The sequence below is a fragment of the Coturnix japonica genome, chromosome 8 (genome assembly GCF_054131305.1).
Source record: "Coturnix japonica strain WE chromosome 8, WE-NBRP24, whole genome shotgun sequence".
Taxonomy (NCBI): Eukaryota; Metazoa; Chordata; class Aves; order Galliformes; family Phasianidae; genus Coturnix; species Coturnix japonica.
The window spans coordinates 22,685,779-22,699,023 of record NC_140670.1 but is presented as its reverse complement, the minus strand read 5'-3'; the positions used below and the strand labels follow the sequence as shown (position 1 = coordinate 22,699,023).

At 42.8% G+C, this 13,245-nt stretch overlaps 1 protein-coding gene across 12 annotated transcripts in view; it reads left to right on the top strand.

Annotated features, from left to right (window-relative positions):
• Positions 1-13,245, top strand: part of SH3PXD2A (SH3 and PX domains 2A) — a 214,801-nt gene that overhangs the window by 188,943 nt on the left and 12,613 nt on the right. For 8 of the 12 annotated variants that reach the window (XM_015867109.3, XM_015867110.3, XM_032445345.2 and 5 more), the window contains 2 exons: positions 130-243; positions 3,801-3,884. In XM_015867109.3, the coding sequence (XP_015722595.2) occupies positions 130-243; positions 3,801-3,884 (198 nt within the window). The remainder of the gene's footprint in view (positions 1-129; positions 244-3,800; positions 3,885-13,245) is intronic. The other 4 variants (XM_015867111.3, XM_085555250.1, XM_085555256.1 and 1 more) reach the window with 1 other exon arrangement.

The window sequence follows — 13,245 nt, the reverse complement described above, 5'->3', positions numbered from 1 at the left end:
CTCTTTCTAGGAGGCTGCAGAGTGATTTAAACCTACTGTAAATGTTCTGATTCTGTACCTGCTTCTTAGTAGCATCTCTCATTATTCTTGCTCTTACTGAGCAACTTTTTTTTTTGCTTCTTTTTGTAGGATGGTGGTTTGTGAGCACTGCAGAGGAGCAGGGCTGGGTCCCTGCTACATACTTGGAATCCCAAAACGGAACCAGAGATGACTCTGACATCAACACATCCAAAACTGGGGAAGGTATGGAAAGCTTTTTGTTATTAAGGGGAAACTGGTACTTGCTTTACTTTGTGCTTTTCCACCTGTAGAAAACAACTTTGAAGATTCTTACCACTGTTTGTGGCTGCTAATCCACTGCAGTACTCTTCTGATTTTTTGTACTGGTACATAAATTGTTGCAGAAGAAACTGGGGAAAAGTACCTGCCTGTAATCCCTTTGTGACTTGGATTGTCACTGTAACAAAAACTTCTAAAGCTGAAATGATGCTCTTTTTAACGCTGTTAAATGGTATGAAAACAATTTTTGTGCAAGTCCAAGGAGTGTGTCCTAGTAGAGATCTTGGGCTGTGTTGGCTGCTGAAGGAGCCATGCTGAACTTGCACGGCTTATCTGCAGAAGTTACACAAGTGAGAGCTGTTAATGGGAAGATGCTGCTTTTTGAAGCCACAGGTTTTTTTGAAGAAAGAGGTTCAACTTCAATGGTGGCTTCTCATTACACTTTTTAAATTAATACTTGAAACTGCTGCTTATGTGGTCTGTGAGCATGCGGAGGTCTTATTCTGCTAAATGTGGGACATCATTTGTCATGTATATGTGTTCAGCAGTGCTGGATTTTGGCTAAAGATGCTTATTCAGGTTCCAGAAATGGACTAGTCCAGCCTCATGTGTTCCCCTTTTCCATTATGAAAGACTAACCACATCTTAATGGACTTTTCATGTAGTAACTGTGTACAAAGGACACTTTTATTATTTGCTCATTCTAACAAATCGCTAAATTTGTAGGTGTTTTTGACATGATGCTTATTCTACAATTATGTGGAAAATGAACAGTCCTTTCTGTCATACAGATGGGTTTTGGGATGTGTTGGGATGACTCTGCCCATTAAGATAGATAACAGCCAAAACATTACTTTGTGCTGGACATCAAGAGCCATATCTGTAGCTTATTGAAATCTTTGGCTCTAACTCTTCTTTCCCTGCTCAAAGCTACCCATATCCTGGGTCACTTAAGATTTAGAGTTCTACTGGTAGACAGAGAACCAATATGCGATGTTGTAATGTCTTAGCAAATGCAAAAGCAGTTAGTGAGGTTTCTGGTGGTAAAGAATGACCAACTTACTGCTGTTTTCTCAAAGAGTTGAAGAATGTCTTGTCTATTGATCTGTAGCTGCCTCCCTTTTCCTGACTCTTAAATATGGCGCATGCTTGACAACCTTATTGCTTTAACTGCTTTCATTTTAAGATCTCTTCCTTTCATGTTGCCCTCTGGAGTGTACTCTGCACAGGGTTGTTGCTGCATGGCAGTCCGTCTTGGTAATGGAAATTCCATCAAATATTTCTTATCTTCCTCTCGGCCCTCTTTAATCTGCTGTATTGCTCTCCTCAGCTATGGTCAGCAGTCACATTCCCTGTCTTACTGCAAATCCAGATACACTGAAACCTGAGACCATTCTTCCCATGTTCAGTTCCATCCCAGTGACAAATCTAATTGCATTGCCTCCACAGCTGCTTTGATGTGCCCAGCTTTTCTTTGCTTTTCAGTAACTTTGTTCTATGTTATTAACCACAAGCTGAGGCTTCTTTTGTTCTTTTTTTCCCTCCATTGTTTTTTCTTTACTTGAGCTATTTTCCTTGCCGCATAGTGAAATGTCCTCCTAATATTTCTTAGTAGAAAGTAAAGGCTTTCTTCAAGAGTTGGTCTTTCCTTATCGTATGATTCTATGATAAGGGAAGACCAACTCTTGAAGGATCAGGGGAAATGGCCTCAGGTTGTGCCAGGGTAAGTTTAGGTTGGATATCAGGAAAAACTTACTTACAGAAAGGGTTGTTAAGCACTGGAATAGGCTCCCCAGGGAGGTGGTTGAGTCACCATCCCTGAAAGTGTTTAAAAACCATTTCGATGTGGTGTTCAGGAATGTGATTTAACAGAGGGTAGTTAGAGTTAGGGTCGTATGGTTAGGTCACGGTTGGACTCAATGATCTTTAAGGTCTTTTCCAACCTGAGTGATTCTATGGTTCTAGGAGCATGTAAATACTTTCACAGACAACTGGCCAACTCTCAGTAAGCAGGTGAAGGGGTTCTAATAAAACTGATCGAGTTGCATTAACTGCCCTGGTCTGTGTGTGCAGAGTGTATATGACAAAATTGTTTCCTTATTTGAGCCTGCACAACATTTTTCTTTAGGATGAGGGCAGTCAGCTGCTACCTGGGCTTGTGTTTAGAGCAACAGCTGCTTACAAAGTTTGAAAAACATTTGGAAAGCAATACAGAGAAACATTTGCAGCCACAGAAGCTGTTAAAGTAAGCATCCTGAAGTAGTCCCCTTAATTAGATGCTTTTTGATAAATAATGCTTCTAGTGGCTAAGTATGGGATGATGGGGGGGGAGAGGGCAGGGGCATCAGCTTCTTGTTTAGGGAAGGTAATTAATGTTTTTCTTACTTGAGCAGCCAGTCCTTCCCCTGATCAAATCATTTTACTGTTCCTGGTTGCCTATGGAGCGCATATCTAGAATCCCATGGAGCCTGCTCTCACAAGCCTGAGAGTATATTCCCAAAATGACTTCAGAGTCAACATAAAGGAATTAGTATATGAACAGCTTTTGCATTAATCTGATAGCACCAAGCATGCTTCCAATAGAAATGAAGGTCTTTCATTGGAAGCATGGAAAAAGGAAAGTGTCTGGTTCTGTGCCAATCTGAATGTTCTGTGTTCACGTCTTCACAAGTAGACAAAGGAGCTGAAGTTCAGTTCCATGTATGCAATCTGGAAAACAAGTGGTGTCCTCTGTGCACAGCTGCTCTCACAATGTCATTTCCATAAATCTTTCATCTTTGTTTATAGTTTAAGCGTAAATTATTGTTTGAGTGTGGAACTGATTCACAGTTCTAGCTTGTTAGCTTCTTGAGCCTGCTCAAAAATGGGTTACTTATCACAATAAGTTTTTATTTCCTTATATTTTTAATCAGTATGTTAGAAGCCAAGGTTTGAATCATGAACGCTATCTGTGGCAGTACTTATGAGTCCTGTGTTGCAGTCAAGGAGACGTCAGTCTCCTGAATGCTGTTAAAAATCTGCTCACATATGAGAAATCATTCTTTGTTTTTCTACTTGGATTTTTTTAAAAAACATGATAATTTGCTTAAGAGAGAATTGAAGCTCAGTTGGTTTTGACTGTTACATGGAATGGACTGAATTCTTCAAAGACCCTTCAGCTTGACTAGCAGATGCAAAAGCAATGATAATGATCTGAACTGCCACTGCAGTCACCACAGGCAAGTCTTCCTTTGTTGTACAGCTTGATTTGGGGTATATGTGTGTTTTTTTCATATTATTCTTAAAGCCAATAGCAACAGTAGCAATTTTTGACAGTTCTAAGCGATTTACATTTCTCAGGCTCAAGAGTCTAACTTGTTTCACTGTACTGTATCAACTAAACAGAAGTTTCTGCCTCCCATCTAACCTGTTCCTTTAACAAGACTGGTGCTTGTAAATGCCATGTTTTGTTTTTATTTCTCACCCTCCCACCATTATTATTTTTTTTTCCCTTTTATGTTTCCATCCGTGTTCCAAACTAGTTTCTAAGCGACGCAAGGCTCACCTGAGGCGCCTGGACCGGCGATGGACGCTGGGCGGGATAGTCAACAGGCAGCAGAGTCGAGGTGAATGAATAGCTTTGTATGGCAGCAGCCCTAGGGGCACACCAAAACTTAGTGCACTTTAATGCACTTGAATGCTCCCTGGGGTCTCTCTCCTCAGTACACTTTTAGAGGAAAGTTGAAGCTTCAGAGTTCTGATGTGTATGTCATATATGACAGATTGAGGGTGTCTTGGAGCCAAGGTTAGGCACCCCAAAAACTGGATTTCTGTGTAATTATGTAGCATGACTGCTTGTGCAGACTGGCAATGTTCACGTCTGTTGCGTTTTAACTTGGGGCACATCTGTACTCAGTCTTTCCTACCTATGCAAGTACAAGGGCTATTAAGAGCCAAAAAAGAATTCCAGAGAGATCAGAGATGATCAAAGATATCAGAGATGTGTGCTGGAAAAGTGCTTGGTGTAGTAAGATAAGAACCATTCTGGTTGTGTCCTCTCTCCCCTGTAAACAGGGCTTAGTACTGGAGAAAGACTTCTAGGGAAGTTCTCAGAGCTTCTGGATGTCAGTCCTAGTTCTTCAAAATGCCACTAATTAGCAGCATCTGTTTAGTTTTGGTCTGGTAGGAGCATGGCGGGGGAAAAATCAACTTCACCTCATGTTTTGAAGTTGCATTTGGAATCTGCTGAGGAATCTTCCAAACCAAGCACTTCTTTAGAGCATGCAACTCATGTTTTTTGGAGTAAAATACCACTTTCTCTTCTGTTCCCCACTTCCTTGCGGGATCATCCAGGTATTCAGTGCACTTTATAAAGGAAGGGGGAGAGGGAACCCACCACTTGTACTTCTGTGTGAGTTTTACATAACCTTTCTGAGAGAATGGAACCAGATGCAAGCAAAACAGAAGCTTAGCAGCTCCCAGTAAAGGGAGAATGTATTTCTAAAGTTTCAGACTCAGCTTGTCCTGTCTTTGGTGGTAATCCTGTGTGCAGACCCCTGAAGATTCCAAGCAACAAGTAACTTCAGTGACCTTTTACTTGTGCCTCAAAGTATCTTTGAGGGAACCACAACAAAAAGAGGGGTTGCCTTTCCCAGGGTAGCTTCACCCTGTATTAACTACTACTACCTTCCTGAGGCAAGATCCTGCTTCTTAGCCACCAGACAGCACACGGAACGTGTCAAAGATGAAAAACAACAATAAGCACACATGCTGGTGTGGAGGTGGGAGAAACAGCTTATGTACCCAAAGAATTTGGGAGATACTTGTTTTTTCATATCAAACTCTGCCAGATACTTCCTGACCATTTAACTAGGAGAACTTTGGGGAATCAGTTTTCTAAGCACTCTGTTTACCAGTTTATACATATGTATATATTTTTTTCCTTTCCTATTCATACTATATCAGAAACAAAACTGTAAAAATGTAGAGGCTGCAGGGCCAGCCCTATAGTGCAAAGTGCTGGTGATACTCAAGGATCCAAGTTGCATTCCCCTCTTTTCCCTCTTCTACTCATCGTCTGTGCATACATCTTTTCCAGCCCTGCCCTCTGGCTGGTGTCACACTGTCTTCCCTGGCAGTCTTCCTCACCACACAGTCTCTTCTATCCCAGCCTTTGTCTCGCTCTGTAAAAATTTCTTCCCTTTTAGTCCCAAACAGTGCTGGGTTTCCAACTGTCTTGGGACAATGTGCTTTATCTCAAACTAGATAATGGCAGCAGCTTCTCAAGGACTGAGCATCTTCCAAAGAGGATCTGCTTGTATCAGTTCCCTCCAATGCATTTTAGCTATAACTGGCCACATTAGCTAGAACTGAGGTGTACAGTGTCATTTGAGATGGGAAACTAGGGAGTTCTTACAGGAGCAGGTTGACAGGAAGTAAAGCAAGTGATCTGAGGACTTGGGGACACAATGGAGGCAGTATGTATCTGGTATAGCTACAGATTGTACAGGTGTCCATCCCTTCCAAACTGCAGTTGTAGAAGTATGAGTCTTTTTGGATGTCCAGCCCACTGCTCTCAAACAGATCACAGTTTATGTGAGGTCTGGAGAGACTTATTTCTTGCTTTTTTTCCCTCCCATTCCAGCCCAAAAGGCTTCTAACAAGGCCAAATTTGGGTGGGTTTGCACAGAAATGACAGAATACTTGAACTGTGCATATGCTGTTGCTAGCCTTCGAGCCTGTGCTCCAAAGCACAGAAGAACATGAGGCTGCTCAAATATGAGGCTGCCAAAACTGCTTAATGCAGGGAAAACAGCTTCCCCTCCCCCACTTGGCTTCTTTCTTGGAAATAAATTCAATTAAACATTTTGGCTGAAATTCTTCCCACCCAGCGATATTCTGCTTGAGATGGTCCCAGCTTTTTGAGTGGTTAGCTCTGAGAGTTCACTGGAGTTCAAGGCAAGCTGAAAAGGATGCTTCCCTTCATTAGTGGTACTCAAGCATAAATAGAAACTTTATAACCAAGACTAGTTTTGAGATCAAACTGCTTAAGCCCTAAGTAAAGGAATTAAGATGGGTCTGAAGGCCAGGAGTTTAGAGGCAACTTGAGGCTCACTTTGTCTCTTTCCAGAGACCTTCAAAGAGGATGAGCATTCCCAAATCTCAGATATCAGGGAGTAATGTTGCTGGGTCTGCAAAGAAGATAGATGAAAGGCAAATTATTGAATATCATAGTATTGCTCCTTTTATAAAGCTGGAAAAAAATCTGCAAAGGGAACAGCTGTAGTCTGTTTTTACAAAGAGAAACAGATGACATTTGTTGCTGAAGTTTTCTCTTTAAAACCATCTGTGGTGTGCCCAGATCTAAGAGATTGTGTTGGTTTATGTTTCTCGTGTTGTTGCAGAGCTTTATTGTTGTGTTTTTCTTTTTCCTAAAGTTGAATATTTCTAAATATGGTATATTTTCTACATTTTGGCCTGTAGTTTTGAGACCCAGCCTAATACAAATGCTGACTGTGAGGAGAAGTTTCAACATTTGTAGTTTTCCTCAGACAGACCGTTGTTGGACTCACAAGCTTCAGAGTTCACATTTACTTGCACCGGGTGAAATGCTGTTTCTACAAATGCACTTACTTGGAACTTCCCCTAGAAGAGGGCTTGGGATTGTTTATGAGCTTATTTCACAAGAACTCATTTGTGCTATTAGGGTATGATTGGGAAAAATGGGGGTTTACATGCTGTTTTATATGCCAGATATTTGCTGTAAGTTACTGCTTCTCTGGGTTTGTGCCCAACACTCTCATTGGAGCTGGTACAAAGCAGGGGAGTACTTTACATTTATTTGTGCCAACAGTGTAGCAACACACAGACCATATTTCTGCCAAATGAACCTATTACGTAAGAGTAGCTGCCATCACAAGAAATAAGCTATTGATTGAAAGAGTTAAATTCTAGCTTGAAAAGTATAGGTCTTCCTAATGCTTGCCTAACTTGTTGGGAAAGTGATGGAGCAGCGGGGAGACAGCTCAGAAACCTCCAAATTGCTCTTGAGGCTTGAAGCCACCTCCTCGCCCGATTGCATCGTTCTGTAGCCTGTTTGCCAGCTGTGGCAGCCTGACTGCCACTTTCGAGTGCTAAATCAAATTGGCATAGAACATTACATGTAGGTTAGTCTCTTCCTTTTCTTCTACCCTCCCACCCCCAGCCTTGTACTCCAAGGAAAGTAGTAAATGTTTATTACCTCTTGCTGGTTGAAGATCAAGCATGTGTAATTTAGAACTGTATAGAAGAAATGTCATTATTCTGTGTGTGTGTGTGTGTGTGTGTGTGTGTGTGTGAAAAAGAAGAGGGGACAGGAAGGAATGGGAGAGAGACAAAAGCTGAAGAGCTCCTGTCTGCAGATGGTCACATTTGATAGCTGTGGCTAGTTCGTTTCTCTGCAGAATATTTAGACAAGGAAAGCACAGCCGGTGTTGAGTCGCCGCGTCTCTCTCTGGAGCAAGGAGACTTTTTCCAGAAGCAGGTCTGACAAAGGGGGGGAGGGTGAGCAGAGACTGCTGACTGAGGGGAAAGTATTTTGAAAGAAAATTCTTCTGTGGTTTGGAAGATGTAGGGTTGGGGCTGTTGCGTTTTGCTGAGGAATGGTTAATTGGTTAATTTCTAGCTCAGCTCCCCTCTATCCTCCCCCTAACATTTCCAACCAGGCTGGGGTCACAGAAAGTTAGGGGCATGTCCAAGCACCAGCTGAGCAAAGGAAATCGCTCCCTTACTTGGCTCCTGCAGTACTGTGGGTAGCTTGCACGCTTGTTTATGGAGAGAGAAGAGAGCAAACTTCTAAAATCTAGGTGAAGGAGGGGTGTGCAGAGCAGGGCGTTCAGAACTTGGAAACAGGAATGTCTGAGCGCTGGCCATTTGCCTGGGAGAGTTGAGACTGATTGTGCAGGGCTGGAAATGTGCGTGGTATTTTCACTGCCATAAATGCAAGGTTCCAGTCCCAAATACTTTACAGCCTAAACAAAGAGAAGGAGAGCTCATGCATCAAAGGAGCCTGGGCAAGTGGCAATTTGGCATGCATCTTATTACGACCAAAAGGTTTTTCACAGTGGAAAGTGATACTTATTTGGTATTTTTAAAAGCTTTTAGAGAAGGGCTAAAACTAAGCTTGTTTGGCAAGGCAGGAAGCTGGGGTAGGTGAAGCTTATTTTAGTAAGGATTTGAGAGTTTTGGGGTTATTTGATATCACGGGGGAGGGAGCTTACTCAGGTTGATGAGGCATCATGGGAAAGGCATGGGGCTGAGCAGGGAAAGATGAAAGGATTTGGAGGAGTGGGAAATGCAAAGGGAACGGAACACTTGTGTGTAGTAGGATATTAAAGCAAGATGGTAGCACTAAGGCTTAAAAACTCAAGGTGGGGCAATTCAATTGGGTGCCACACCTGATAGAAAAGTGGCTGAAGAGCCAGAGTGTTGCTGGGGAAGAGCTGTGCGCTGGGAAGGGAGCAAAAGAGAAGAGGTGGCTGTGCAAAAGAGTTGGAAGAGCCCGAGGTCTAGCTGAGGGGAGCAGCAGTGATAGAAGATTTTGAAGATGTTGGGGAAAGGAGCTGTTACCTTGGTGATAGACTAGAAGGAATCTGAAATAACCAGTGCCAGGGGAATTGGGAAGATTGAATAAGGAAGATTTGGAAACTGCTACTGAAGTTCTATGTTACAGCTCTAGCAGTAAAACCATAGGTCTGCTTTCCTTGACCTGAGTAAGTATAAATCCAGACAGCCAGAGAAGGGACCAAGTTCCTTTCTCAAGACACCTCATAACTCCAGTGTGTGTGTGTGAGCACATGTGTAAAATCTGAAGTCTCGGTTTGACAGATGGGATTGGAAGGAACCTCTTAGGCTGTCAGCTTTAGTGCCTTGCTCTTTCTGACAATTAAATAGTTTCTTCACTGATGTAGCTTCATCTTAGCTGTTCTGAGGTTTTTCCTCAGTCTTAATGGGGCACCTGGTATGGAAAATGCCATATCCAGTGTCTAAAACTTTTTTCAGATTCCATTTTCCCCTGCAGACATAAATGCAGCAGATGAAAACAAAAGGAAACCTGTTTGGGGGTTTGCTGATTAAAGGGAGGGTGATGGAATGAACGTCTCTGCTGGATCTTTAATGACAGGCTCTGGTTCTAGACCAAAAAATATTGTGAAGCATTATTGTCTTGGTCTGCCTTTATACAAGAATAAGTGTTGTTAGCATGAAGTCCTCCCAAATCATAATGTGACTTAAAAGCAATATTATAAGTACTTTTAAAGCAAAAAGTTGCATTTTGTTAAACTGCATCTGAAAATAGGTAGAAAGGGATGGATGGGCACTCTCAATTTGTCCTAACCTGGTTTTGGATTGCTTGATGTGAGCTACTTTCATGTTGCTTCCAGCAGTCTCAAACAGGACTCTGATCTCAAAGTTAGGGTAAGCTGCACCATCAGCAGACTCATTTGTGTATAGGAAAGGCCTCAGATCTCAACTTATGTAAATGTTGCTTCCAAGCCTCTACTGCCTTTCTTGAGGAGGCTTAAGGAAAAAACAGAGTAAAACAGAAGCCTGCTTTTGGGGAGAAGAGGAAGAAGGAAAAAGGCCGATAGGGATGTCAGGTTATGTAGTAGCAAGTGGACTCAGCACCGGGCTGCCAGAGGCTCTGGGAATACTCCAGGTAGGTGGTGTGGGTCTGCTAGTCCAGGCAAGGCAGAAATTCTTGTTGTTCACGTTTTAAATGTGTCAGCGTCTAGGAGGAAACAATGGCACGTACTAATCTTTGCCTTCCAAGCTAAGTGGGTTGCAGTTGGATAATGCATGATGTGACAGGCTTGTATTGTATCTCTCTGCCAAACAGGCATGCTTCTTCATGCGTGTTATGCTCAGATCTACAAGGGTAGCTGATTTTCCAGTAGAGGTATCTCCTTCAGTTCAGCTGGGGAAGATATCTTTGACCTGCACACTAGAAATATAGAAATATAAGGGAAATATTAAGATATAAGGGAATCTGTCTGGTTAAACTATTAACAGATATCCAAATGTCAGGTACTAAGAACAGATGTGCCCGTGTGCCATTTTCAGCTGATCCTGTAAGGGAGTCAGACTCTCATCTCTCTATTTCCAGAATGCAGCCCTGTTGCTGGTGTGTGTGTGTTTTGTATCACGTAATAAAGCTTATTCTGCCCACTTGACCTCAACGGTGAAGTTGATGTAATGGAAGCTGCAATTGGGGAATACAAATTATATTCTTGCTTGCTTTTTTCTTTTTTTCCTTTTTTTTTTTCTGGTAATTGTTAAGTCAAAACTTGATGAATCAGGATTAAACACTTGTGAGTTCTTAGCAGATCTGGGCACATAACTTTGTTGGTGTGTCTGGGATGGTTCACTGGTGTGTGTTCTGTACTGTTGCCTGTCACGGTATCTGAACAAAATCAGCATATTTCAGAATTGCCGGTGTAATTCAATGCAAGTGTCTTGCCACTGGCTGCTGCTGCTCTGCTGATTCTCTCATGAAGCCATTCATCTATGTTAAGTCTTTCCAGTAACTTTACGTATCAGTCATAAAGTGTCAAATATCTTCTCTTAAAGACTTGTGAATAGGATTCTGATATGTTGAATGCTACATCAATCCTCTTAAGTTGACGCATCTATTGAAAGCTCCACTGTTCCCTCCTGCAAATGTTGGTTTATGTATAACATCCTCTGGTTGGAGACAGTCTCTGAGAAACAAACTGGAATTACACTTGGGTTGCAAGGAGACCCATGTCTTCAGAGTACTGTTTAAGTTACAAACCTCCTGTGTGTTTGTGGTATCCTCTGCACCACTGACAGAAACCAAATGTATGTAAACTTGGAAATGACCATAATTTTTGCTTTGAAAGCACTTTGCAAGGGGAAATTTTAATGGTGCCTTCCTGTTTTTGATCTGTAAGCTTAAAAATAGAACTGCTAAAGACAAACGTTGTAGGACCCTCTTTTTTTTGAGTGGATTTTTACCCAGCTATGATTGTTTTGCTTCATGAGAGAACTTCTCACTCAGCCTTCTACTTCCATTCAGGCTCTTTTTAAATGTCTCCTTCCCTCCCTGCAGGGAGGAATCTCCTGAAGCCTCTCCTTGCAAAGAGTTAACAGCTATAATACTGAAGATCTGAGAATGAAGGTGCTCCTAGATAGAATAAGACAAACCATGGCAGCTCAGAAAGACCCACCAGTCTCACATGTGCATCCTACTGTTATGACCCCCTGGATGGGATTACACCCTCCCTAGCAATGCCTTGCTTTTTTCAGGAGTTGGCCAGTGTCTCTGGTCATTTAGAGCCACTGACAGGCAGTATTGAGTGTGATGCAAGGCGGCAAGATGAGAGCAGTAGACCATGCAGTAATGACAGTACTGGAGGCTGAGTGCTTCTTAGGAGCAGTCTCTCCCCATTAAACCTAAGCAGTAGTGGAAAGATCAGGAAAGGCTGCAGCTGTGCCAACAGAGGATGTGGCCTCCCCTTGGTATGGAAATAAATAGGAGGCGTTACTTTTGGAGCTGCATAGATTTGAAACTGTGTTTTCAGTAGGATAGGAAGAGATCAGATGGTGACTGCATCCTGGTTTGCAAAGGACCCTGTCCCCAGACTTTGATTTCACTTGCATTTTCAGACTCGGACATGCTGCTGTTGGAGCTGATGGGTGACCGCTGTGGCTGCTCCTCAGCCACAAGAGACTGTGCTGGAGCAGGAGTTTGGAAGGCTCTGTTGCAGGTGTGAATGCCTGAGTCATGACTTTCCCTGTCCTCCACAGAAGGAGGTAAAATGCATCCCTGGAGACAGTGGGACTGCTATGCCTGGCGAGAGGAGCTGGAATTGGCTGAGTAGCTGACTGTAGCTACAGCAGGTGCGCGTGAGGAAGAAAGTAAGGGAAACAGAGAGACTCCTGCTGTAGCTGTAGTGGCAAGGGGGAACTTTGACAACCTCAGTTACAGAGCAGCTTTGGTGTGGGGTAGACCAAGCAGATCCTTCTTCCAATTCTAAGCAAGCACATGACTTAGCTCTTTGTAGCTGTCCTAGAAATGTCCCTGGAAGCATCTGGTGCTGTGTTTTTCTGGACTGTGTAGCAGCTCTGTACCTGAATTTACTCTTGGCTCTCCTTGGCCCAGGGATTTTCCAGAGTTGACTTTAGTGCTTGGGGCTTTGTGCATGACAAAACTCAACCACAGCAATCACTTTAAAGTGATTAAGAACAAGTCTGCCTTTACTGTACAGAGCAGGAACACAGCAAGGAAGACTCTTCTGAGACTTTGAAGCCAGGTTTCATTAGCTGCCTCAGTACTCATTGTACCCCATCTTGTAGCAGAGTATGTCTGTGGGGAAGGTGCTGTATCTTGATGTTGATCACAGACTGGAATTCCTTAGCAGTAATAAAGTAATTGCATTAACAGGGAGTAGAAGAGAATATTTTCCTTTAGGAGGCAAAGGTTTTCACAGGTTCTACTCTGTCAGAATTAGGATCCAATGCATCCCATTGAAAGGAGTTGATTTCAGATGTCATTTTACTGAGTTTTCTGCCATTTGACAGCCTGCCAACTTTTTTCCCCACTTCTCAGGTGTTTCTTACTCTTTCTCAGTAAGGATTTACTTTCAATTTTCCATGCTTCACCCAGCAACAAAATGCAGTTGAACCACAAAACCCAACAGATGGCTGGGTCTGCTTCTCTCTCTCTGAAAGTGTTTTCCTCAACGTTCTCATAGCTCCACTGTTCTGCAGTGATCAGGAACTCTGGATTCACTTAATTTCCTGCCTGTACCTGTGCACAGACAACCATCCCTGTTTGTTCCTGGCTGTGCCTTGTGATTGCCAGCAGAAATTGCTGGGAAGGCCGTTGGTGTGTACTTCAGTGATGGCCTTCGCTGCTCTGATCTAGCCACAGAAACTCATACTGTTAAATACACTGTAGCTTGGGTTCAGGGCAGGAGTTTGGTAACT